This window comes from Aulonocara sp. 'chitande type north' Nkhata Bay, linkage group LG3 (genome assembly GCF_057382095.1).
Source record: "Aulonocara sp. 'chitande type north' Nkhata Bay isolate Kocher_YH1m ecotype deep benthic linkage group LG3, A_spYH_male_GT1.1, whole genome shotgun sequence".
Classification (NCBI taxonomy): Eukaryota; Metazoa; Chordata; class Actinopteri; order Cichliformes; family Cichlidae; genus Aulonocara; species Aulonocara sp. 'chitande type north' Nkhata Bay.
This window is the reverse complement of record NC_141346.1, coordinates 74,883,084-74,909,577: the sequence shown is the minus strand read 5'-3', so window position 1 is coordinate 74,909,577 and position 26,494 is coordinate 74,883,084. Positions and strand designations below refer to the sequence as shown.

The 26,494-nt window shown below is 42.8% G+C and overlaps 1 protein-coding gene across 1 annotated transcript in view; it reads left to right on the top strand.

Moving 5' to 3' along the window:
• LOC147337028 (uncharacterized) overlaps positions 1 to 12,096 on the top strand; it is a 642,403-nt gene extending 630,307 nt beyond the window's left edge. Inside the window, exons 34-37 of the mRNA XM_086286246.1 lie at positions 597 to 770; positions 5,933 to 6,106; positions 11,184 to 11,230; positions 11,379 to 12,096. Of these exons, the coding sequence (XP_086142372.1) occupies positions 597 to 770; positions 5,933 to 6,106; positions 11,184 to 11,230; positions 11,379 to 11,929 (946 nt within the window). The 3' untranslated portion in view covers positions 11,930 to 12,096. The remainder of the gene's footprint in view (positions 1 to 596; positions 771 to 5,932; positions 6,107 to 11,183; positions 11,231 to 11,378) is intronic.
• The last annotated feature ends 14,398 nt before the right edge of the window (positions 12,097 to 26,494 follow it).

Below are 26,494 nucleotides of genomic sequence, written 5' to 3'. Positions count from 1 at the left end.
AAAGAAATGTAAGTAGAAATCGATGATCTAAGTGAGAACATGAGCCTTTAAAAAGGCTCTTCTGAGGCTGCTGCCAGTGGTCAAAGCCTCCAACAAAGCTCTGTAAGTACATATGTGATCATAGCTTTAGCTTTTAAATGTTTATTCTAGTTAACACAGATCAGGTAGAACAACTCAAATAAAATATCAAAAATATTAAGTGGTCATCGGTACTCAGTTTGTTCAATACTGAATACAATGGAGCACAAATTGTCCACGTTTCTGAAATATTTCTGGGTGTAACTGTCACCAAAGTGCAATTTAGACCTGGCCTGTGGTTGTTATCTAAGTGATAATCATCAATTCTACTAAAACAAATACAAAATAAAGAAGTTTGACACATTCTGTTGATATCAAAAGCACACTGAACAATTCAGTGTTGTTTTACTGCTGTTCTCTCTTCACTTCTTCTCCTCTGATTCTCTCCACATGTTGCTCTGCATCAGTGCTCAGTTTCCTGACAAAAACAAGATGAAATATTGCTAAATATAATAGTATCTCATTACGCTTCAACATAAGTGTTTTATTTTTGTAATTGTTTATCTGTTATTTTTCAGACTGAGTCACTGTGACCTGTCAGAGAGAAGCTGTGAAGCTCTGGCCTCAGGTCTCAGCTCTCAGACCTCTAATCTGAGACAGCTGGACCTGAGTAACATTAACCTGAAGGATTCAGGCGTGAAGCTTCTGTCTGAAGGACTGAAGAGTCCACACTGTACACTGGAAACTCTCAGGTGAGATCAAGCATTTTTCTTTCATCAACTGACAGAATTAGCAGATTAATAATAAGGCAGTCCTCTAATAAGAGGAGAAGTGGAGGTGTTTTGAAGGGCAACATACTCTTATGTTAACAAGACAGGAAGTAGTTCCTGGGAACTGCTTCCTTTGTTATTGTCTAAGTACACTCAACAAAAATATAAATGCAACACCTTTGTTACTGCTCCCATTCCCCATGGGATGGACGTAGAGACCTAAAATTGAGAGCATACTCACCGGACATGTCACCCATTGAGCATGTTCGGGATGTGCTTGACCGGCGTATACGACAGCGTGTACCAGTTCCCACGAATATCCAACAACCTCGCACAGCCATTGAAGTGGAGTGGACCAACATTCCACAGGCCACAATTGACAATCTGATAGACTCCATGCGACGATGTGTTGCACTGCATGAGGCAAATGGTGGTCACACCAGATACTGACCGGTTCTGGGTCCCCAGACCCCCAATAGCGCAAAAAACTGCACATTCCAGGGTGGCCTTTTGTTGTGGGCAGTCTGAGGTACACCTGTGCACTACTCATGATGTCAGATCAGCATCCTGATGTGGCACACCTGTGAGGTGGGATGGATTATCTCAATATAGCAGATGTGCCCACTACCACACATTTGGACTGATTTGTGACCACTGTTTGGGAGGGATGGTTATATTGTGTATCTGGAATGAATTTTAGGTCTCTACGTCCATCCCATGGGGAATGGGTGCAGTAACAAAGGTGTTGCGTTTATATTTTTGTTCAGTGTAGAAACATGATGGTGAAACAGTGATGAGTTTGCAGAGGTGGATCCACAGCACACAACACAACAATGCTGTTGGGTGCTGAAAGCAGACTTCTCACAGATTCTGAGACTGCAGGTTTCATCACTGTCCAACCAAAATTCACTGAACCAGCAGTAAATGAACGTCCAAAACGACGCTTCATGTTTAAAAAACAGATGATCAGGGGGATTTGTGTTTACATCTTTTTTGTGTGATCTGTTCACCTGCTGTTTCAGCTGTTTGGTGGTTGTTGAGATGGTTTTGTGAACTTTTAGCTGAGATTCTGACGTTTCTGTAGATACCACACATGTCTAATTACTTTGTACAGCATGAATGGCCATAACGAGGTTTTTAACAGTAAGAAAAGTTGTAAAACTTCAGAAAATATAGTTAAAAGTCCAAAACCTTCTACGTCTGGTGGCTTGTGGTAAGGAGCAGATCAAACGAGTAAAGAATTATGTTATAATTATAAATGGCTTCAACAGCACATTCAGGTCTGTGAGACTCATTCAGACACTGAGCCGTGGCTCTGTGCTACATGCACATATTTCTGCATCTCTGCCATTCAGACACACTTTATATATAGTTTATTTTATGTAGTATTCAATACTGAACTGTACATTTAGTCTTTTTAAAGGCAGCAAGTTTTATTCAGTGTTTTCATAAAAGCCTTATTTCTATCCATTTACTGCTATTAGGAAGAACACGTGAGGTTTAAGACCTGGACCAGTTTGAAACCTTTTGTCCTCCACAGTGGAAAATGGGTGGAAATAAAAATGGGTCTCACTTTAGCCAGCTCCTAATTTTATCAGTTCTACTCTCAGCGTCTCCTGTATATCTCCTGTATAAATGTTGCACTCAGCTTTGTGGTCTCCAATATCACTGAAATGCAGCCAGATGCTGCTCATTTTGCCTTTTCACTCTTTCCTGACACGCTTGCATTTCAGTACAGCTCCCATTTCTCTGTGTACTGGTCTCTACCACTACCCTTGCTGTCTATGGGACATTTCCGTCTTCTTTCACATAATGGTATGATCCCAGTCTGTCTCTTAAAGTGTTTGGCCACATGGTTTGCTCATCAGAATAACATCTCAGCCGTGCTCACATTGATTATCAGCAAGCCTGAAAATTCATCAATATTTGACATATGAAATTATGTCAAGGGCTGGATTTGGCCCACGGGCCATATGTTTGACACCCCTGGTTTACACAGTTTGGTATTCAATGTACAAGTGAGCTAGCTCTCAGCTAACTAGCAGACAAGCTAACTGCTGGGACTGCGTCTTTCTAACAAGAGCGTCAGACACTCAGACTGGTTTCCTTTGTGGATGATGATGTGTTCTCACACAGATCCTTCATGCTGATGCTGCCATCCACCCACTGCTCCTGGATTCCTCATCATCATCTCCATCAGCCCTCACAATACTCCACCTTCTTCAGCTTCATGTTCAGCAGCCTGGATGGACAGTAATTCTTTCCATGGGTTATGGTGGGACATTGAGAGCTGAAGTCAAACAGCAGTGAGAATGAAAGACTGATTCATTTCTATTTAGTCTTGTGCTGTGCAGCTTTGTTCAGAGCATTAAGGCCCAGCAAAGATTACTGAGGTCATAGAGTCCTGATGAAACCTGTGTGCTTATAGAAACTGAGACCAGATGAACCAGAATAGAAGGACATTAAAATGAAGTGTCAGCTACACAAAGGCAAAGCTATTCAGTTGTTGCTGTGAGTTATTTAAATGGAGGATGGAGTCAGACTTTAAGCTGCTGGACTCAGTCACTATATCCTGTTGTCCTCATAGAACCTGGACACACAGACTCACCTGTGACACAGTGACACACAGTGTGGGCTACACACACATTAGAAAGTGGATCAGTCACACTTGTGCAATCATTTGTTGTGCTGGGAAACCATGAACACTTTGAATCACATTAATGGCTTTGTTACAGCAACATTCAATCATGAGTTCAAAAGTAGTGCATTGTGTACTTATTTTAATAGTACTGCAGTATGAGAAGTGCAACATTCAGTGTGCAGAAACAGATCAGGTGCTTTCTAACAGCAGTGTTCCCTTTAACACAGCAGCAGTTCAAATATTTCTGTCAGTCTGAGCTGAAACATGAATCTAATCAAATATCAAATCAAAGTTCTTTGCCTCTGCCAGGACGTTAACATTTGATCTAGTTTTTTACAAAGTTCCCTCAGCGTCCAGAGCCACCAACATACCTTTGATCAACAGCAAGTGAACATTTATAAATGTGTGTTTGCAGAACAGGAAGCAGCAGAACTATTGTTCTGTTATCAGGCAGCAGCACAAACGCTCATCAGCTCATTTACTGTGCAGGACTTTGAGTGTGTGAAGTGTGTGTTTGTGCTGGATTTCCTTTGGAGAATCTCAGTCAGAAACCAGACAAAGAAAAACTCTTTCAACAGTCCAGGTTGAGTTGACAACATGAACTGCATTTATCTTCCTCTGACTGACATGTTCTTCCTCCTCTGCACCGAGCCAGCTGCTAAGACTCACAAGCTCATTGACATTTTCTGATGATAAAGAAACTCTCTTCTTCTGCACAATATGAGCAGCAACAGAGAAGAAGCTTTCACAGGTACAGATGTTGCAGCTGTGGCCAAGTACATGTGCTGCATGTTGGAGCAGCACTCTGATGGACAGGCCTCTGTACTGATGGTGGGCTCTGCTCTGTATCCACCACACTGTTCTCAGCTGAGTCTTCCTCCTGTTCACAATCACACTCTGATCAAGCATGTTCACGTTGTAACACCGTGGCTTTCGTAGTCTCTCCTTTTTCTACAGCTCATGTGTTCTTCTTGTGACGCTGCGTCTTGAGGCTCATACATGCCGTCATTTGTTGATCCTAAGAACGTTCCTCAGACCGACTTCTTCAACAACAGATAACTTTAGTTGTATCAACACTGCCTCCTGGAACAGTTAAAATGAACATGTCAAAGATCTGTACCTGTCTCCATGTTTCTGTCCCCGCCCCTTTCTCTCTGTCCTGGGTCATGTGAGCGCTGCAGTAGTATTAGGCCCACCCTCAATGCTCCCATTGGCTGAGACGCATAATGACGCCCATTTCAAGCCAGCACTGATCAACATCCCTCCTGTGACCCATGGCTGTTATATTCAGAGCCAGTGAGCACTTTCACAATAATCATGATTTTAAAAACTGTGATTAAAATAATTGCTGACGTTAATCAGTTAATGAGTTAACGAGATAATAACAGGTTAAGTTGCCCTAATAATTAGACTTTGGTGACAAACTGATGTGATCTCCATGTTTCCTTTGTTGGACTGTGGGCGAGTGTCAGAACTGAATGTACTGAGTAACATGTAGAGTTTAAACATGTGTCAGTTCCAGTTTTAGAGCTCTAAAGTGCAGCTATCATGTTAGGAATATGTTAGGAATAGACAGGAACACTGAGCACACTGAGGTCAAATCTTTATTTTACCACTCGCTGCATTCTTGATGTTCATGAATTCAGCAGCTTCATGATTGTCTGCAGCATTAATCTCATATTTCCATTAAAGTGTTGAATTTGACTGTTTGATGTTCTTTATGATCTCTGGCACCAGTTCATCTGTAGGCTGAGCTCAGTCCATCCATTTAGTGAAATGATGTTTAAAGGTCTCCTTGTTCTGTGAGCGTGCACAGATCCTGAAGCAGAAAGCCTGGGTTACAGAGAAATGATCATCACTGTGATGATGCTCATCATCTCTGACTGGGATTTGAGGTTTTGTCAAAGCAGCAAAGAAAGCCTGGCTATGTTGGACTGGGTGTGGCAGCAGCTCCCAGTTTGAGTTCAGGAGACAGACGCCCTCTCTACTTTGAAGATCAGCTTCAAACTTTCCTTTTTGATAAAGCTTATAGTTCGAGCTGGATCAGGTGACCCTGAACCATCCCTTAGTTATGCTGCTATAGGCTGAGGCTGTTGGTGGACTTCCCATGATGCTCTGCTTTCTTCTCCCCTCTTTTCACTCCTGATGCTTTTATATGTCACTACTGCATGTCCTTAACTTTTGTCTCTCTGTTTTGTTCTTGTCTCTCTGAGCTCATCTCTTCTCTTTCCCCTCACCCTGCAACCAGTCATGGTAGATGCTCCTCCTGGAGCCTGTTTTCACTGGGAGGATCTTTGTGTCAAAGGGAGCTCTTCTTCCCACCATCACCAAGTGCTGCTCACAGTGGAGGCGGTTACCTTACACTGTTAAACAGCTTCAGATGACTGTTGTTGTCTGTTGGGTATTGTCACTTATAAATAAAGTTACAATGGATGGATAGATGTTATTGTGACAAAGAGAAAACGATTGTTGACAGATTGATTGTTGTTTTGTGTGTCTGCAGTCTGTCAGGCTGTCTGATCACAGAGGAAGGTTGTACTTCTCTGGCCTCAGCTCTGAGCTCCAACCCCTCCCATCTGAGAGAGCTGGACCTGAGCTACAATCATCCAGGTGATTCAGGAATTAAGCTGCTGTCGGCTGGACTGAAGGATCCAGGCTGGAGACTGGACACTCTCAGGTATGGAGAGAAAATCTGATAGAGGAGGAAGAGCTGGAAACATTTCCTGTGTCCTTCACTCACTTCCTGTTTGTTTCCTGCAGATGAGACATGAACAATCACACATGCAGGAATATTTTCAGGGACAGACACACTAGTCTAGCTGGATAGTTCATGGATATTTATTTAGGGGTCCCCAAGGAGTCTGTTTGCAGGAACATTTAGGTCACAGGTGTACCTGATATAGATACCAGTGTACCTAATAAAGTGTCAGCTAACATTTGGAAATGGAAGCTTAAATAATGACAAACTGTACATTCACAGCTGAATTCACAATAAATTTGTTCTCAAGTGCACATTTTTCTGTTATTGTTCTCAAACAACAGAATGAGAATGAAATATTGATTCTAACAGGGCCCATAAACAGCATTAGCTTAGCAGCATTAGCTTATCAGAGTTTCTATCATGGTCACAGAAATCTTTAGCAGAGAAAAGTGGCCTACTTAGCAATAACTGCTCAAGTTGTATAAAGAAAGGGAAATAGTGTTAGCATTAGTGCATAATGCTAATTCATGTCAAATTAGCATTAGTTAATAACGGCAGCCTATTTAGCATTAGCAGATAATGTTGACCTTGGCCCACTGGAAAAGTTAAGAACTAAAGATTTAGGAGTGTTTCTCGATAGCTCTTTCTCATTTGAGAAACAAATAAATTCTGTTATTAAAACCAGCTGTAAGGTTTATATTGTTGATTGTCATTTATGCTTAGAAATATTTACTCATATATGCTTAGAGTTGTATAATCGATTGCATGATGATAGAGGTTTGATCCTGAGTAGTCTGTAAAGACTCTGTGTGCCTTCCAGAGTGCTCTGGCATGCACACACCACTTGGGGCCATGAGAGAGGTCGTACCCTCTCTTACTGATTTATGGTGTAGGACAGGGGTCTCAAACTCAATTTAGCTGGGGGCCGCTGCAGGCAGAGTCTGGGTGAGGCTGGGCCGCATTAGGTTTTCCACAAGAAAGGCATGGTTAAAAAATTCCAATCTTCTCAAATCTCTTTATTTTTATTTTTTAACACAAAATATGAAAAATAAATAAACAAATTAAGAATTAATAAGAAAATAAATCAATCTGTAATACATAAATAAAATAATAATAAGATATTTTTAGTCAGTGAACTTGTGTGTTTCTTTCAGTCTTCTATATCTGCTGTATTTAGATTGAAATGTCTGTATTAACAGTTCTATAACCTTCTTCTGAACATGAATGGAACACTGGAGAAAATGAACTGTTCTTCTGAACATGGCTTCTCTTGCCTACTCCTTGCTGCTAGAGACCTGGCAGCGTTTCCTCTCGCATAGCCGAGCCAGATTTGGCCTGAGGGAGGAAGCAGTTGCGACCCTCAGTATGTCTTGAAGATGATCATCCGTAAGTCTGGACCTGTACTTGGACTTATTGAAGTTCAAAGTGGAGAAGAGCTTTTGGCACAAGTATGTGCTACCAAAAAGGCACATGGTCCGCTTGAACATTCGGGAAAGCCGAGGGAAACTAGGGCTCAAGTCTCTCAAAAATTGTCCAAGCTTGTCTGCTTTTCCACTCACCTCCCTGAACTTTGCTTTGAGTTCAGAGTTGCACTGCAGCTCAATGAGCTCCATTTGAAGCACAGAAGGGGCATCTTGCACATCAAAGGAGAAGGGGTCCGCAAAAATGTGAAAGGTGGCTCTGTGTGTCTTGAAGTCAGCAAACCTGTGATCAAATTCCTCCTGTAGCCTCAAAATGACATCAACATACTCGTCAGCACTGAATGGTGTGCCTGCATCCACGAGTGCCTTGCATGCTGGGAAATGGCAAAGGTTTGTCTGAGAGAGCTGAGCTTTCCAGAGCGCCAGTTTTGTGGAGAATGCTCTCACGTTGTCATAGGCAGCACTGACAAGTTGCCCCTGGCCTTGTAACGTCTTGTTCAGTACATTAAGCTCATGTGTCATATCAACAAGAAAAGCTGAGTCCATGAGCCATTTGGGATCAGTTAGCACAGGAACACTAACTCCATCCTTCTCCATGAAGGCTTCACTTCTGCTCTCAACTCAAAAAGTCTCTTTAATACATTTCCCCTGCTGAGCCAACGTACCTCAGTGAAGTCGAGCACATCCCCATATTCTGACTCCATTTCCTCTAAAAAAGCACAGAACCTTCGGTGCTTTAAGCCCCTGGATCTGATTTGGTTGATGCATTTCACAACAATAGACATCACATTGTCAAACTTCAGGCATTTGCTGCAAAGGACCTGCTGATGGATGATGCAGTGCAGAGCAATGGCCTCCTCCACGCCTTCCTCTTCCAGTTTGTTTTGTGCCACCAGTCCATGTTTCCTCCCTGTCATTGATGGCGCTCCATCTGTTGTTATTCCAACAAACCTCTTCCATGGCAAACCAACATTCTCAATGGCATCACACAGCTTGTAAATATCTGCTGAGCGGTGGTCTGGCCATGCATTGGAATTACTGTGAGCAGCTCCTCCATCACTTCAAAACTGTCATCAACACCACGGACATACATTGGGAGCTGGGCAGTGTCGGTGATGTCTGTGGTCTCATCAAGAGCGACTGAGTATACACTGAAACATTTGGCTTTCTCACACAGTTGGTCATAAATGTCACTTGACAGGTCAGAAATGCGATCTGCTGCGGTGTTGGCAGAAAGGCTGATGTTGCTAAACTGACCTTTCTTTCCCGGACAGACTATATTTGCAGCCTGCAATATGCACTTTTAGACAAATGCACCTTCTGTGAATGGCTTCCCTGCTTTAGCAATCATCTCACTAACCACGTGGCTCCGACTGCTGCATTATTCTCTTTGGTTGCTTTCTTGGAGAAATCTTGCTGCCTCAGTAGATCTGTTTTAAGACTGGCAACCCGGTTCGCTCTCTCGTCTCCCTGGTATTTTGCATCCACCTCAGCATGTCTAGTTGTGTAATGACGTTTCAAATTGTATTCCTTGTGCAGCGCAACTTTTTCTGTGCAAATAAGACAGGTCGGGGTGCCCCTGTGCTCAACAAAGAAATATTGCATTTCCCACTTTTCCTGAAATTGTCGGTGCTCATCACCAACCTTTCTCTTCACCGCAGGCTTTGAAAAAGACATGTTTGGGGCTATGTGACATTTATAATTCTACTTGGTGTCACTGTCGCATTGAAGTTTCAATCAAGCGTTTAGCCGACGGACGGGGAACGTCTCAACGCGTAGAGAACGTCATTTCTGCTTCTTTTTCTTGCAACCGTAGCACGGCGATCGGCAGATAAAAAGCCGGTAGCAGTCTCCTTTGTTTTTACGCTCGATGTTCATGTCTTTCATGACGACACGAACACCGTGGCGTTTGCAGATGGTAGAAAGTGCAGGGATAGCGAGCGCAAAAAAGGCGACTGCTCACGGCGCCGGGCTGTTGTTACAGGAGAAAGAAGCGGAAATGACACCGTGACATATAACAAATAACATCAGCTGTTTCTGATGTTAGTTGTTTTGACTGCTTTTACATTATATTGAAATATATGTAATGTTCATGTTTGCTGCAATGCAAACGGAGTGATGCAAATAAAAACATGGAGCCACAAATTACGGTGCGACCCTATAATTAGTCCGGGTTACCGGGGACTGTTGTTGCCGATGAACAGGTGTCGCTATGTGACTGCAGACTAAATTGGGCTGCATTGAGTTCATGACTTTTCTTTTATCCCGCCGCCTACGCATCACTGTGAGAGTTAATATGAGATCTCTCTCTGTGGAAAAATAACTTTAAATCCCACTGACGTGTGTATAAATCTATATACGTATAATGTCCCGCTGGGCAGCAACTTAAAAAAACAACTTTTTTTGAAGTGTTGTGAACGCAGCGCGCTGGGGCGAATGTCGGCGTTTGCCCAATAGAAAGGAGGAAGCCAGCCAGGCACAGAAAGAAAGAAACACTCCAGGGCAACGCTGCTGGAACTTTGACTCATTGAGAAATGTTTCCCTGCTTGCATCAAGCCCGGCTGGTGTCCCCTGAGATCCATATCCCACCCTGATTGGTGGGTTAATTCAGCTCCGCGCACAACACTGTAAAGTGTCATACATTATCAAACTAACATTACATTTTCATATTAAGGTGGGGCCAAAAACTATCGTCCTGCGGGCCGCAATTGGCCCGCGGGCCGCGAGTTTGAGACCCCTGGTGTAGGAGGACACCTGCTCTGTGTCTGGTTAAGTATAAGAGCCCTTTGTTAGGGGGACCGCTGGACTCTTAGCACCAGCTTTGGGGTCACAGGGTCACATCTGGAACACACACACACACACACACACACACACACACACACACACACACACACACACACTATGCACAGACTGGTACTCTTTGTTCATACCTGTGTAAGACGTCATAATGAACTTGTGCATATTCATGTAAGCTCAATAAAGAGCAGTGTTACGAGGGAGCAGACGAGAGCGACTGAGGTCAAGTGAAGGAACGGCGCTGTCACAGTTCTCTCCCTCATCAATTGTCTGGTTCCAGCGGTGGGTCTGTGCTAGACGACCCATCACCAGCTTTTTCCACTGGTTACCAGTACGTGGTAGAATCCACTTCCAGATCTGGTTGTCTTTAAATCTGTGAATGGATTGGCTCCATCTTATCTCTCTTTAACAAAAGAATCCAAGTGGAGCCCTCAGGTCTGCAGATAAGCAGCTTCTGACCAGAACTAGACGTAAAAACAGAGGTGAGCTTTATCGATGGCTGCAGCCAAACTCTGGAACAGTCGCCCTTCACATCAGGTCGTCACCAACACTGGACATTTTTAAAAGCCGGTTGGAAACACATTTGTACTCTGTAGCTTTCAATCCTGACCAGTCTTTATAGTCATTACTGTGTATGTTTCCTATTTTCTCTCTACTCTGTGCAGCACTTTGGCTCAAGCTGTTTTTAAATGTGCTGATAAATAAATGTAGATTTCTTTGAATAAAACAGTGGAGCCGAGCTTTGAGCTCAGTGTGTAACAGTGTGTGTGTGAGAGCCATGTAATGTCCATGTGTGCATGCTGACTGTGCTGCTCTGACCCCCCTCCTCCTTTCAGGGTGGAGCCTGCTGGAGTCCGATGGTTGAGACCAGGTCTGAGGAAGTGTAAGTGTGTTTTTAATGGGATTCATGAAAACAAAGCAGCACACATTCAACCATCTTCATCATGTCAGGAGTCATCATCAAAGTGTCAATCAATGAACAGATGATGGATCAATAACTGCAGCTGGATTGTGTTTGTTCTCTCCATCAGATTCCTGTCAACTCACAATCGACACAAACACAGTGAACACAGAGCTCCAACTGTCTGACAACAACAGGAAGGTGACACGTGTGGAGGAGGTTCAGTCATATCCTGATCATCCAGACAGATTTGATGTTTGTGAACAGCTGCTGTGTAGAAATGGTCTGACTGGTCGCTGTTACTGGGAGGTCGAGTGGAGAGGAGACGTTTATATATCAGTGAGTTACAGAAGCATCAGAAGGAAAGGAATCAGTGATGACTGTGTGTTTGGAGACAATGATCAGTCCTGGAGTCTGATCTGCTATAATGATGGTCCTCAGTCTGTCAGGCACAATAACAGCTACACATCCATCTCCTCCTCCTCCTCCTCCTCCTCCTCGTCCTCTGTCTCTAACAGAGCAGCAGTGTATGTGGACTGTCCTGCTGGCACTCTGTCCTTCTACAGAGTCTCCTCTGACACTCTGATCCACCTCCACACCTTCAACACCACATTCACTCAAACTCTTTATCCTGGGTTTATGTTTCTCTGGCCTCCTGGTGCCTCAGTGTCCCTGTGCTGAGTGGAGTGTAAAGAGTGTCTCCTGTTACAGAAACACTCTGACTGTTGAACAGATAGTTCAGTCTGTACATGTCTGTTTCTTTCACTCACAAACACGTTTTCAGATTCATGGATTCAATCAGTTGATGTTTGAAACTCTTCTAAATGATTCCTTGTAAACTTCTTCCTCTTCAGTCACAAACAAACAGGAAGTGATGTCACATGTGTTCCTGTCCACACAGCAGAATGAGTCTATTGCTGACAGTGATGTACAAACAGAGTGAGCATTTCTGAGGCCCAAAATAAACTGAGTAGTTCACTGAATGAACAATGGACTGTGAGCTCAGTTCCTTCATCATTAGTATGGATTATATATGTATATGTATTATATTAGTATCATATATATCAGGTGCTGCTGCTTTCAGTCATTGTGCAAATGTGCTGTTTGTAAGCTTGTAAAGCTGCAGTCAGCTGAGACTGAAGAAGTCACCTGATCAGTGAGCAAACGTTTCTGAAAACGTCCAGATGAACAGAATCAACCTTTTGGGATCAGCCAGCAATGCAGCATCATTGTTGTTCAGCTTCAGAGGTTTGCAGGAATGAACTGATGACCAGAAACAGCTGCAAAGTCCAAGAAAATACCAGCTGGAGTTCAGCTGCACTTATCTAACAACATGTAGCAGAGCTGATCTATGTTAGAGGATCTATCACAGCAGCTGAAGCCAAAGTCCAACACTGGATACCAGCTGAGCCTGTGCTGAGTGTAGTGTTACAGGAAAAGGGCAGAAACACTGGTAGCTCCCAGTGATGCTGACTGGGGCACAGAGCTGAATGATGCAGCATCAGGACACTGTTTCAGTCTGACTGACAGAGAAACCTGTAGCTGTATCTACATGTGAGGCAGAGGCCACACAAGCAGCTTTCTATGTTTCACAGTGACTGAGATCTTCAGTGGGGGTGGACATGCTCCTGTACAGACCTCTGAGGAGAACCAAGGTGCAGTCAAAGAGTCCAGTCTGTCCTCACAGATGTGAACATGTGCTTTCATCAGGTCTGCTGTCAGCTAGCAGGCTCACATCAGAATCACTGTTCCTGAAAAACACAGTCTGTGTGACATCATCAGTCAGCTGATGGTCCCAGATCTGAATGGTTTCTGTCTCTACTGAGGAAGTCAGAGAATATCACTGAGGTGTGGATCAGGTCTGAGTGAGCTGTGGAGGGACAGCTTTAAACAGTCCACAGGTCTCACGTCCTGCTCAGTCTGGTAGCAGATACCTCGTATTGTTCCAGATGTGCTGACATCAGCAGCAGCACAGCTGTGTGATACCATGAATCTCAGTTATTGATCCAACACACAGTAAATACAAAGATCAGGATTTCTGAGAGTAATCATTATGAGTCTGAACACATGATCACTGAATGTTAGTCTCCACAATAATAAGCTAACACAAGCAAACACAGCTTTCAGCTCTTATTTTGAAACTGGCTTATTTAGAGAGCTGTGATGTGAGCGTGCCTGGCTCTGAGGCACTTGGGTCAGCCTCTGTTGTTTAGAAGTGTTACAGACTGTGAATGACACAGACCTGTCAGTTTCCATGTTTGTCTGTAACACAGCTCAGGGGCTCCATGCTGAACGCATCCATCCAGTGTTATTGATCCAGGACTGATACCAGCATTGGGATCAATACTACAACACACAATCACATGTGTCCACGTGATGCAGTTTGAAGAGCAATCAGATGTCTCTGTATGAGGAGGCGGGGTCACAGGAGGTTCACAGAAACTCTGCAGCATCATCAGCTCACATGGAAACTTTGATGATTCACTTCTGTGGTGTTTTTACAGAAACACGTCACAAAATTAGCTCCACCTGTTTTGTGAGCTTTGACTTTCTTGTCTTCATCCTGGATTCTTGTGTTGCTGTTTTTACACACAGCAGATATTTCCTGGTTGCTTCCTTGATGACCACATGAAGCTTTCTGAAGCTTGGATTGAAAACGCTTCATTACTCAAAGCTTTCCAACACAGGCCTCTGTGCTGCCATCTGGTGGACAAACATGTGAAGTGCAGCGTGAAGCTGCAAATGAAACCGCTTCAGCTACGTTTATATATAACATACTATAACCTATATAATGTGGAGATCAGGGAAATTATTTTGTTGCTACTGTTAATAATCATCATCATTACCATTGCATTAATAATATAATCTACAGCATTGATATTGCATTCAGATGTTTAAACATTTTGGTACCCAATTAGCCTTTACTACAGGTGCAGTTATAACCACTTTAAACTGTTGAGTTGAATCTATGATCTTAAATGCTTTTGAATGCTTGTTATAATCTTAAGTGTGTATGGGCTGATTCTGTTGATTCTGAGGACACTCTGTGCAAAGTGTTGACAGGAAACTGCAGGTTTGCAGAGCGTGCTTTTGCAAAAGTGAAACTAAAAGCAGAGTGTAAGTGCAGCTGATTCTGAGGAGCTGTTTGGATGATGCTATTTGAACAACCAGGTTGTTCATTATTATCTTTTATACTTTTATATTCTTTTATTAAGCTTCTAGTAGAGGTTCTTGATTAAAACATTTATTCAATATACTACATATATAGTTTTAGTAAACTGCTAACACATGTGAGAGTGGCCTCTGTTTGACTGCGAGCTTTAGTAGGTGAGAGGTGACACAGAGTGCCAAGTGAGGTCGTGACACACACACACATAGTAGATACATTCAGTTATAGGTGAGAGGTTAATCATGTTTGCTTGCAACTGCGGGCGTGCAGAAGTGGTATCTTACTGCAGAGCATGGTCTGTGGTTTTGGAGAAGCGGCAGTCAAAAGGTTGACAGGAAACATCTGCCATGAAGATAGAGATAATGTTCTTTTCAAACTGTGTTAAAAGTCATTGTGGTTTTGATTTGACGTATGTATGTATGTATCTGTGTGACGTTGAAGGGGCGTCATTAAATTCAAACCCCGATGGTATAAAATATCTGTTTATGCTTTGATTAGTCGGAGATCAGCGCTGTCTGCGTACGGCGCTGGTCCCCCCACGCCTGTGTTCATTAAAATCAATTGTTTGACCAAGCTCTTCTGGACCTGGTTGTTTGTACTCTCCTTCCTCAATATTTGAACCTTAACAATAACTATATGTATAGTGTATTATGTAGGTGTTAGAGCTGGGGGTAGAACTGCTGATGGCCTGGTTGTTATTTATGTTCCCCATGGCTCACCAGCTCTCACACAACATCAGCACCAATGATCCACGTCCTTATAAAGCTCTGAATCAGGTCCTGAAGCTGTGACGTCCTGAGTGAAGACCTCACTGATCACATGACTCTGGTCACCTGGACTCAGTGTTTCTGAAGCAGTGTGCTGGGTTTTTAAAAATACGTGGCTGCTGCCTGATGTTGGGCCCACAGAGGAAGACGACTCACTCGCTCTTCTTCACTTCCTCCTTAAACATGTGGAAGGAGAGCAAAGTGCTGCCAGACTCTTATTTCTGACAGGAACAGAAGAAACCACAGCAAACTGGTCCAGTTCTTCATCTTCATCACAATCTGTTTATTTCTGATGGTGTCTTCAGTCTGAGGTTTGAAGTTTCCATGTCTGTGTGATGTGTGGTGTGAAGGCTGCTGGTTAAACTGGGACTCACTGTTTAAAGCACTGAGTGCTCATAGAGAGATGCTCCATGAGTCCCAGTACAGACTACAAACATGGTGGAAACTTAGCTTTGATATCCACACACTCTGCACGTCTGTGAGTAACTGTGATGAAGATGTGCAGAGATCTGTGTCCAAACAGGAGAAAGACTGTAAAGACTCTGTGCTTCTAACAGCCTCTGTTAACATATGTGAGGCTGTTTGTTGTTGTTGCCATGGAGCTTTGCACTGTTTGGGTCAGCAGGTCATGTGATCAGGTTTGTTCTGCTGGACGATGGTTCAGTGTCAGGTTTGTTTGCATTCATCAATAAATATCTAAATAAATCAAAGACTCCATGTTTGTTCTTTCATCATGTGACCTCTGCTCATCCATCTCTGTGTGTATCAGGATACATTTGGTTCATAATACACAGAAAAATCAGAGTTATTACCTGTAATAAATGTGAAAGATTCCTGCAGTGATAACCAGGCAGGACTGAAACACATCCAAGCTGTCACCACGGTAACAGCACCGCCCATCCACAGGTGAGGGGAGGAGCAAAAAGAGGGACTGTCACCATTTTATACTAAAAACACTCAACTAATGTTTCTAATATGAAACAAATAAGCCCACATTAATGTGAGCGTTTATTAAATAATAATAATGATGATTTCCTCCTGATCTCATTTCCACAGCAGAGAAAACTGTGGTGTATATTGAGGTGGAGGGTGTGGTCTGTGGCTCAGGTGTAGAGTGAGGGTGGGGTGCACCACAGCAGCATGCTGGGACTGCTGAGGGTGGAGGAGGGAGTGATGATGACATCAGAGCTGCAGCACAGAGACCAGTGAACACACAGTCTGTTCATCTTTGCATAGATACAATATACAGCACAATATTGAATGACAGACACGCTGTGGGAGCTTCCACAGATACACTGACGTCAGCATCCAGAGTCCTCCTGCTGCTCCCCCCTCAGAGCCCCGTGATCAGCACCAACACATTCAGTTAGATGACAGAGTCCAGCTGCAGCTAGAATCAGCTCCCCTCTGTGAACAACAGCACAGCGTCAGTGTTTCACACTCAGTGAAAGGAGGAAACAGCAGAAGAACACCATGTGTGCTACGTTTCCCAGGACACACTACAAACTGCACAAATACAGAGCAGCACGTGGAAGGACCTGGAGCTGCATTTACAGAGCTGCAGACAGCGTGATGTCCTGTATGGACAGGTGGAAGGAAGCAAGTCCTCAGCTGGAACACTCGTGTTTGTCCACAGACAGGAAACACAGCAGGAAACTTCCTGACAGAAGTGCAGCTCATGGATAACACACTTCCTGTCAGTCAGAATGAGGCTGCAGCCAAACACAGAAAGGTGTTTTTGTCCAGATGAGCCCAGAGAAGAAACACGAGTGTTCACAGACATCAGAAGCTCAGAGAGGTGAAACATGAGGTTGGAGTCCTCGTCAGCATCCAGAAGAGCTGCTGTGAAACCCTGAGTACTCATGACAGACTCTGATGGCACAAACACATCATGATTCAAACAGAAAGACAAACATGGAGCTCCTGATCCTCCTGCATGAGAACAAGCTGACATGAGCGCTGTGTCTGAGAGTGTCTCCCTGTCACAGTGACAATAACACAGCTGCTGCTCACAGTCATTAAACTGACCTGAGGTCAGCTGTGCTCCTTACATATGAACCATGTGACCTCACATCAGTGCTGTGGATGACTGTAGTCATAGAAGAGTAGAGCTGTAGCAGGTGGTGTGAGGAGGAGGTGGTGTATTCTAGTTAACGCAGTACTGAAACACTCCAGCAGAGGGCGCTGTTAAGTCCTTATTGTAACACAGTTACTGTGTGCAGTTAGACTTCATACATAATCTGCACTTATTTCCATCAGACATGCTGTCAGTAAATGATTGGTTTCTATTGATTCTACTTCCTGTTGACTCGTTTGATGACAGTGAAACAATCACAGCTGATTGTGTGATGATGTAAACTGTCACTGTTACATTCAGTGTGTGTGACATCATGTTAGTGCAGGCTGATAACAGCCTGGTTCTGTTAGAAACACATGAACGTGTCCATAGATCAGTGTGTGTTTAACATGAGAGCTTCAGCCCTGCTGATGTGTTAAATAAAGACATGCAGGAAAACTGATGAGACTCTGAAATAACTCTTTATATTTATAATGTAACTCTGCATCAAAAGAACAACAAAGGATCCCAGACAGGTTTCTGTGAACAAAGACCATTCTGATGTTTCTGTGTTTCTAACACTTTGACATTATTAGTAAACAGACTGCAGTGAGCAGCATTTATAAAGAGCTTCTATATAAAGATATGACAGCTGTTTGACAAGTTTATCACTCTGTGTTTGGACCTGATCAGTCCAGCTGTTTACTTGAAACATGTTCATTTACCTGTTCTGTTATATTCATGTTCTTGTCTCTGTTGAAAACACATTTTAATGTCCCTCAGATTTTTCTCCCAGATGAATAAATATAAAAATGACACAAACTGACTGCAGCTACTTTTTGTCCTTTCTGTCAAAAACCTTCATGTGACTCATGAGAGACACGTTTCAGCTGTTTGTGACAGATCAGAGGCCAACAAGTCATTTATAACACTTTCCATCATTGTTTAAAGTTCTCAGTGTTTCTGTGTTGCTGCGTATAGGATCTCCCAGCATCATCACTGTGCTGTCCAATCATTGTGTGCGAGGTTACCCTTATAGTGCGATGTGTGTTTGCACAAAGAGAAGCATGTGTGTCAAATATAAATAAGCACAGAACAGAAACAGCTGCTCGTTTCTTCTGTTTAGAGTCAAGTTAGTGTTTTGTGTCTTTGTTTGAGGCCTGATGTCGAGCAGAGGTGTGTGTAACTGCACTGCTCTGTTATATGTGTGAAGTGTGTGCTTCTCTTCAGCATCATCTTTGTCACTGCTGATTCCTTTGTGTCATCATGTGTTGAGAAGAGAGAACAGTTATAACGGAGGAGCAAAAGGAAGCCCTGAAATCTGCATCAACAAGGAAGTGTTGGCTCACCAGTGATCCCAGCAGAGCCACTGGTTTGGCTCCAGTTGTTCTAGATTCAATGATGTTGTTGCTACAGATACATGTCAGCATCTTTATTGAATTTAATATGAAGCAGAAATGGTGTCATTAGGAGAAGAAGAGGAGAACAAGTCCGGCGAGGAGGCAGCAGCTCTTAAAGATGAAACAGCAGCTCAGCCCTGAGCTCAGAGAGCTGCACATGAAAAAGCTCCTCAAGCAGATCCTGTCAGAGGTTTGTCATCAACAGGAGGAACTGTTCACATCATAGGATGAAGATGCTGTCAGCTGGATGAAGAAGGTTATTTAATGCAAACGTTCACACTGAAGTCAAATTGTTGTCGTGTTGAACAGATTCATGTACTGATCGTCTCCAGAATGTTAGAAGAGCTTCAATGAATCATTAGAAACAACTTACAGCTGCACAGCTGTGTCAAACACATCTGTGTGTCATTGTGGGATTGTTGTGTTTCTACATGTGACACACGTCTAAAACATGCACACAATCTGAACACAAACAGGGACTCATGTGTTCCCACAGCCAGATGCTGAGAGCCATTTCCTTGTAGTCCTGTGTCTACATACATGAACCATTAGATGTTATTGGAATGATTGTCAGCTCTGATAGTTTCATGTGTGTTTAGCTGGACGCTGTTTGATCCTCGACATGTTTAAAGGTGTCCAGTCCTGAGACACTGGGGCTGGAAACAGCTGTGATGTCATTGGACTGTCACACAGACAGAAGTGCATGAAGTGAGCAGCCGAGGAGCCGCTGATGTTTTGGATTCAACAGCATTTGAAAGGTCGACACAGACACATTTGCACACAGAAAGCTGAATCTGTCATATGCCACAGTGAACTCACTGTTCAGTGTTTTTCAGGAAGCTTCTTAACTGCCTCTGCTGCCAAACAAGCAGCTGATGTCCTTGAGAAGAAGCTGAAGAAGTCTTCAACAACAAATACAGGAAGTGGACTTTCAAATACTAGATTCACTTTAGACTCACAGAGAAATGACTCAACCAGCTGTGTTTGACTCTATGAAAGGTCAGTGTGTGTCTGCACACAGACTGTTGTGTTGGACTGTTATTCAGTTGTCTGCTGAATGTTTTCAAATGTCTGCATCTCAGCTGTGATGAGGCTGGGGGTCATGGGAGGCCACCGTAGCAGCCTCTTCAACATCATGACATCATCATAAATGCTGCTGGACTGTCTGATGGGCTGACGGTGAAAAAGCCGTCGGGAAGGAAACAGAAGACATTTCAGAGGCTGCAGCAGATTTCTTTGATTCGGGGCCTTTTTCAGCTTTATTGGACAGAGCAGTGAAGATAAGTGACAGCAAAGCAGAGAGAAAGGGGGCGTGGCCCGGGTCAAAGCCAGGCCAGCTGCTCTCCACCTCGTGGTCACCTGCTCATCCTAGTGAGCTCCACCAGCAGCCCTTTCACACACTTTACACTGTCAAACACTGTGTGTGGACCTCAGCTAACAACAGGCTACATTTAAGTCTGGACTACATGCTTTTATATTGTTTTTATTCCATCAGCAGCTCAACATCATGAGCAGCTTTGACATAAAGACATCAAACTCAAGCTGACTTTAAACTACTTTTAATACAGGGGCTCAAAAACAACAACATCTTTATTATATATCAGGACACAAAGTCATTTCATCTCAAAGGGAAACAGCTTTATTTGGAATAACCAGCACTATCAACTGGTTTGGGATCTCCACCAGTTTCATGTCTTTGCAGCTTCTCCAACAAAGTTCCTGTAAAATCAGCATGTTTGTCTTTATTGGTTTGATAGTGATTGATTATTCAGTCCCAATCTGCTGTCATCTAAAGAACAAAATGATGTTTCTATGAGTCACAAAGCTCCAGATGTTGTCGGCTTCACAAAGAAAACAAAGAACTTAAACACAAAGTGTTTGGAGCCAAAATGTTCCCAAGCTGCTCTTTTTGAAATGGCAGAGGTACAGTGGTGTCTAACAGCACACTGTGGAAGGCAAACATGTTATTGTTGGATGAAACTTCATGAATCCTTTGTAGATTTGAGCTGTTGGAGCCTTTCTTTTCTCTTCAGGTGTACAGATGCTGAGGAGGCAGGTGAAGCAGGTGGAGCTGTTGTGATGCTGGCAGAGGGTGTGTCTTAGTAACTCTGTGAGGCAGAACTGGATCCAACATTGTGGATGTGTTGATGTTGGAGCCATTAAGAGTCTCTGGCCACACTGTAGGATTTCCCTTTGATCCACTGTGGGGGCATTTTGGAGTCTGTCAGTGAAACTCTTCATGTTTGTGTTTGACTCCAGTTTATAGAAACAGAGAAATGTGTCATGCTTTTGTTCGGCCTCCACAAATACACACATTTGTTCATTGGTTGGACTTTTTGGAAGGAGACACATTGAAAACCATGTTAATAAGATCTTGTTGTTTCCTGTGGATCCGACACAGAGAGTGGACTTCAGACAGAAAGCGTGGAAGAGATTTTAGAGGCCGTGTGTGGCAACAGGAAGTTTCTGTGTGTTTGCTGATCTTACATGTGGAAAACAACACGTGATGTTTGTGAAGTTCTACAATGATCATTGTTCTCACAGCATTTTGAGTGGGAACAGTTCAAACTGGGAGTAGTGGGAGTTATTTACTGATTGAAACAAGCTGAATGTTTCTGTGACGATGAAGATCAGCAGCTCAGCTGATCAATGAACTGACATCTATCAGTCGTTTCATGAGATGAAGTCATCAGCAGACATTTGTTCTGACTGTGTGATGAATGTCAGAACGTCAGGGCTCTGCTTTAGTCACTGCTTGATGATCATTGGCTCATTGTTGAATCCAGGGCCCAGTCTGACCTCTGACCTTTGCTGCAGGTCTTCTGTGTTATCTCCACTTTCATGTCTGATCTTCTGCTGTATCGTCCAAAATAAACATCTGGATCATTTCCAACACTTCAGCAGATCTTTAGTTTGGGCAGTGCAGCACAGAATAACACATATTGTACTATACTGCCCACTTCCTGATCTTATTGGATCTGTGTGTGAGGTTGGTGAAGGAAACACATGTTTACTGAGTGAGTCGCTGCCATTAGGAACTAGTTTTTCTATCACAGCCTGGAAATCACACAGGACCATTTCTGCAAGTGAAAAGTCGTCATTGGAGGAAAATGATTGTGTAGTTTGTGCGACTGAAGAATTGTCCCAACTACATGTGCTGCTGACCCTTGACCTTTTCTTTAGGTGCACAGAGGAGTCTGTGGGAACATCCAGAACTGAGGCATCTTGTGTACAAACGTGTTCAGACCAGATGTCAAATGATGTCAGATGTCATCCGTGAATGGATGCAACTGTGGATCGTTCCAATAAAATGAGGCAGTTTTGTAAGTACAAGCCCACTACAACCCATCATCAACATTTTAAATTACATTATACATCTTCACTGATATAAAGCACCACTATTTTAACCTGATTCACTTTTTCCACCCTAACAGTTCATTCCTCAAATCAAACAAGATATTTGACCCTAAAAAAATGCATCAACAAATAATTTTGTAATAAAATATTTATTCTTCAACTTTTACAAGTGAAATCAAACAAGTGTGTTTAAGAGTGAAACCAGAGTGGAAGCTGCTCATATAGAGTCCAACCCAGGCTAAAGTAAGCTGAGTAGAGCAGCACCATCAAAGTGTCGGCTCTCTGAACACGGTGCAAGATCGCCATCTGCAGGACAAAACTAGTTTTTCTCGCCCTCCTCGTCAACATCAAGATGATGTCATCGTACAGCAACTGATTCCCTGTCCGTCTGGAACAAAGCATTTACATTAAAAAAGACATTTACAGAAAATACAAACACCAACAACACATCTCATCATCACATGATATTTTATTATTTATTATATTATATATTTTTATTGTACCATCAACATCAACAAATACCAGCATATTTTCTTTGAGATTGAGTAGAGTGGACCTTTCCCTTGGTTCACTTCCTGCTCGCAGCATCAGCTGACCTCTGACTTCCTGGTTAAGGTCTCTCAGCGTTGACTGGAATATCAAATCGGACTCACACCATGTTCTTGTAATGTGGTCATGTCTGTCAGCTGTTTGAAGAGCATCTCTGGCCTAAACACAATAGGAAGAACAACAACACGGCTAAAAAAACCAACACATTTCCATATTAGATGAAGGGCACCGTAACTGGAAATGGTAACATTCATCTGATGCTGCTTTGGATTTATCTTCTGTTTTAGACCAACTTTGATCACTTCGAGCCATCTTAAGTCCGTTTGTTCTTCTCACTCACTAACATCTCGTATGATTTCAGATCCCTGCTGTTCCCCAGCTGCCCTGTAGGTGGCCTCAGTGTGTCTCACACCATTTACAGATGATTACAGGTCGTTTACAGTTCAAACAGGTCCAACATAAGAAATATGTAGAAAATATCCTGCTATAACAGTTTGGGTCAAAGTGCAGATGTTCCAGATGTTCTGAGTCTGTCTGTGTTTCATGTTAACATGTAGATGTTGGACCAAAGTGAAGCTTTTTGATGTGACAGCAGGAATGTGAAGTGTAACTCTGAGCTGTAGGAAATGAAACTAAACGGACTTTTTCTCCTTTATTTATAGGAAAGTGTAGGAGAGCAACAGATGAACAAGCGTTACTGTAACAGGAAACATCAGAGGACCTTTATGTTCATCATCATCACTGTTTCCTTGTTCTGTCACAAACACACAACACTTCCTGCTCTCTCTCTGATGGATCTGATTGGCTGTTTCATTCACAGGAGGTCAGGGCGTCACACAAACAGCTTTAACTGCACAACGACACACTTTAAATCATCTGCAGACAAACCTGTGTGTTTGATTTATGAAGAAATAATAAAGACGTGTGTACAGCTGTCCATGAAGCAGCTTCTCACACAAACTCTGACACTTCAGCCACTTTAATTCCTGCAAAGCTGCGTAATAAAGAGCTGTGACTGCTATGAGCTGCTGATGATGACTGCATGAAGCTCTCAGCTGAAGCTTCTTTCATTTATTTTAATGTTAATGTCGCCTTTTTAAGTCTGTGTGAGGATTTTAATGACACACATTAAAGGAGCTTCTTTGATTAGAACCAAATTCATGTTGATTTTCAGCCTGAAATGATAAAAACTTTAATAATTCTGTTTATAATCATCAACCTGGAGACTAATGAAAAGTATAATAGTGAAAAAAAGCCTTTATTATTTGAGTAATGCCTGAATCTGCTCAGAGATGGAGACAACACAGAGGTGTTGATGACAGTTTGACATTAACTGAATTAAAAACAAAGTGCTCTTATTGTGAAAATCTGCCTCCTACTTCTTTAAATCATTTTTATGTATTTTTTAACCTCACAGTGAAACATTGAGGCATTAATCTGACACAGTTTGATCAGCAGCTGTGTTTTCACTGACGTTTCACTTTGATTTGTTCAGGCTGAGCAGAGAGGATCGGTTCTCTGTGTGCGCACTGCTGAGAAACACAAGCTCATTTCTGCTGTTTCATGAAAAGTGTTATGGAGGAACAAGAAGTTCAGCCTCTAAACTCTCAGCGTGAGGACTGAGTGAAGAGTTTCAGAGCAGAGAGTTTTGGCTCACAGCTTTTAGCGTCTACACAAAGAGACGATTACGCACTTGATCTGAGAACATCTCCACCTCCTACAAACAAACTCTCCTACGAGCAGCTGTCACAACCACAACAGGCAGAAGACTGGATTTCTTCAGGTCAGATTTCATGCAGTTTGCATAAATTGTGTGTCACAGACTTTGTAGTTCACATTTGTGTGACTCGTTTAAATCTTCTCCTCCTGAAAGTGAAACTCTTACAAACACATCAGGCCACAACCTGCTGCAGGTTAATGATTGATCTGAAGGCAGCTGACCTTTGAGCAGGAACTTGTGAGTCTTTTATTGTGTTTAGCACTGCCAAGTGCTGGCCTCTGCTTCCACCATCACATTTACACTGGTAGGTTCAGCACTGCTGCCTGCTTCAGACTGAATCCAGCAGCACAAAGACACAAGTTAATAAAATCAGCATCTATTCCTTTATCACTGCTTTGTTACAGAGGAGAACAACGCTCCAGTAACGCGTAATCCGATTATTTTTTTGAAGTACCGAGTAAAGTAAGGGATTACTATTGCAAAAACAGTAATTAGATTACCGTTACTTTCCCGTAGGAACGCTGCGTTACTGCGTTACTAAAACCGTGATTTTTTTGCGAGAATGTCTCACGACAGTGACGTAAGCGAGTGCGCCGTTAGTGACAACAGCTGTGTGCAGATCAACAATGGATCACATATCGAGTGCAGAGAGAGTATGAGCGTGCAGCGTTTAAAGCGTGGAAGTACTGACCTTACTTTGAGTTTGATTCCATAAAAAGTGACGAAAACATTAGTGTCCGCTGTGCGTGGGAAGAAAACTTCTTTTTACACCGAAAAAACCCCTAAACTTCCAACAAGCACCGAGTAGCTACGACGTAATGGGAAACTCACAGAGAAACTCGCGGATTCTTCCACTGACCGCGGCACACCTGCACCAGGGTAAACCTCCGCCTGCCCCACTCCTGCTTTACAGGTGAAAATAGAGCAACAGGACCGCTGAGTCTTTGACTTTATTTATTTTCTGCTGTGTTTTACTTGCATCTATTTGAAAGACTGAGTGTAAACACAAAAAATATTTTATTTTATGTGCTGGAATGTGCAGAAAATAGGTTTAAATGTTAAACTAATTTCTTCCAGTCAGAGAATGATGCAGATAATTACATTTTTGCTTGATGCATAAAGTTAAAAGATTAAAACGAATAAAACAAGTTTTAAAAAGAGACTTTTCCATTTGATTACATTTTGTATGATGGATTATGTAGAAAAAGTAGAATTGGGCTGAAAGATCTATCGCTTTATCACCTCTTCAGGTTGGAAATCGTGTTTTTAAAAAGTAACTAAGTAATTAATTACTTTTGAAAATAAGTAATCAGTAAAGTAACGGGATTACTTTTTTTGGGAAGTAATTAGTTACTGATTACTGTTTTCAAGTAACTTGCCCAACACTGGACAGAGTGTTGGCTTCATCACCGACACACGTCACCACATCAGGAAACAGCTGGTTCAGTGAGTATTTAAGGTTCACTGCAGACAAACTGGAGAAAAACAAATCACATGAAACATTTGTTACTGGTTTCTGACCTCGTCGTAGAGACTCACATACCTGTGTTCTGCTATCAGTGTGATCACATGTGCTGGTACAGTTTGCCAGGTTGACCCATGTAACCTCCACTATCCTGTAGACGTGGAATATGTTTCACATATGGATCGCTTCCTTACTCGACTATGACTGTGTGCTTCACAGGTGCTTACTGAAGTGCTGCTTTACACAAAACCAGACAGTAAAAATAAGAACTGCAGGTCCAGACCACAGGTTTATGTGTTGATAATGATGATGTGCAGTCACTCATTGTCACAGGATACTTCCTGCAATGATGCTACGGGTCACGCAGTTCTGCAGAGGTGGAGGAAACAGATGCTTTTCCTAACAGAGACACTTTAATGACTTAAAGAATCTAACTGACACACAAACCTCAGTTTGTCTGACATTCATGAGAGTAAATGCTCCTGAATGTTCTGTTAGTTCACTGGATGATTGCTCCTGTTTACCTGACTTCAAATGTAAAGATCCCTGAGACAAACTCTCAGTTTCAGGCCACACGAGTTCAGCGGCGACACGATCGCACAACCAGCCGCGACATTAAAGGCTGACGCGCTCACTACCTTTGGTTGCAGCGCTCCACTCTCAGCTCACACGACATACACAAAAATAATGACGCTGGATGCTTCTGTGTCCTCAGAAACACCAGATCGCTGTTCACGAGAAAAGGATGGAAACAGAGTGAGAC